The sequence below is a fragment of the Antrostomus carolinensis genome, unplaced genomic scaffold (genome assembly GCF_000700745.2).
Source record: "Antrostomus carolinensis isolate BGI_N321 unplaced genomic scaffold, ASM70074v2 scaffold19597, whole genome shotgun sequence".
Classification (NCBI taxonomy): Eukaryota; Metazoa; Chordata; class Aves; order Caprimulgiformes; family Caprimulgidae; genus Antrostomus; species Antrostomus carolinensis.
Window position 1 is genome coordinate 1 of NW_010328257.1, and position 827 is coordinate 827.

The following is an 827-nucleotide window of genomic DNA, read 5'->3' on the forward strand; positions in this document are numbered from 1 at the left end:
GCTTTGCTCACAGGAGTCTCTCCTAAGTTTTATCTTTCCTTTCCTTTTTTGAACAGTGTCCTCATGCCACAAAACAGCAAATGACCAACAGCATCTCCATCACCCAGTTCCTCCTCCTGGCATTCGCAGATACACAGGAATTGCTGCTCTTGCACTTCTGTCTCTTCCTGGGCATCTACCTGGCTGCCCTCTTGGGAAACGGCCTCATCATCACCACCATAGCCTGTGACCACCATCTCCACACCCCCATGTACTTCTTCCTCCTCAACCTCTCCCTCCTTGACCTGGGCTCCATCTCTACCACTCTCCCCAAATCCATGGCCAATTCCCTTTGGGACACCAGGGCCATCTCCCACCTGCAACGTTTTGCCCAGCTGTTTCTGCTCATCTTCTTGCTTGGAGCAGAGTGTGCCCTTCTCACTGTCATGGCCTATGACCGCTATTTTGCCATCTGCAAACCCCTGCACTATGAGACCCTCCTGGGCGGCAGAGCTTGTGTCCACATGGCAGCAGCTGCCTGGGGCTCTGGGTTTCTCAATGCTGTCCTGCTCACGGCCAATACATTGTCACAACCCCTCTGCCAGGGCAATGTCCTGGACCAGTTCTTCTGTGAAATCCCACAGATCCTCAAGCTCTCCTGCTCACACTCCTACTCCAGGGAAGTTGGGCTTCTTGTATTTGGTGGCTGTTTAGCATTTGGGTGTTTTGTTTTCATTGTGGTGTCCTATCTGCAGATCTTCAGGGCTGTGCTGAGGATCCCCTCTGAGCAGGGACGGCACAAAGCCTTTTCCACGTGCCTCCCTCACCTGGCCGTGGTCTCCCTGTTT

General features: G+C 53.3%; 1 protein-coding gene across 1 annotated transcript; it reads left to right on the plus strand.

The window, feature by feature from the left end:
- Nucleotides 1-80: 80 nt before the first annotated feature.
- LOC104517825 (olfactory receptor 14J1) lies at nucleotides 81-821 on the plus strand (the record flags this gene model as incomplete). Its single annotated transcript, XM_010172194.2, has 1 exon — nucleotides 81-821. A coding segment is annotated over exon 1 (741 nt), but the record flags the coding sequence as incomplete, so codon positions are not given.
- Nucleotides 822-827: the final 6 nt, after the last annotated feature.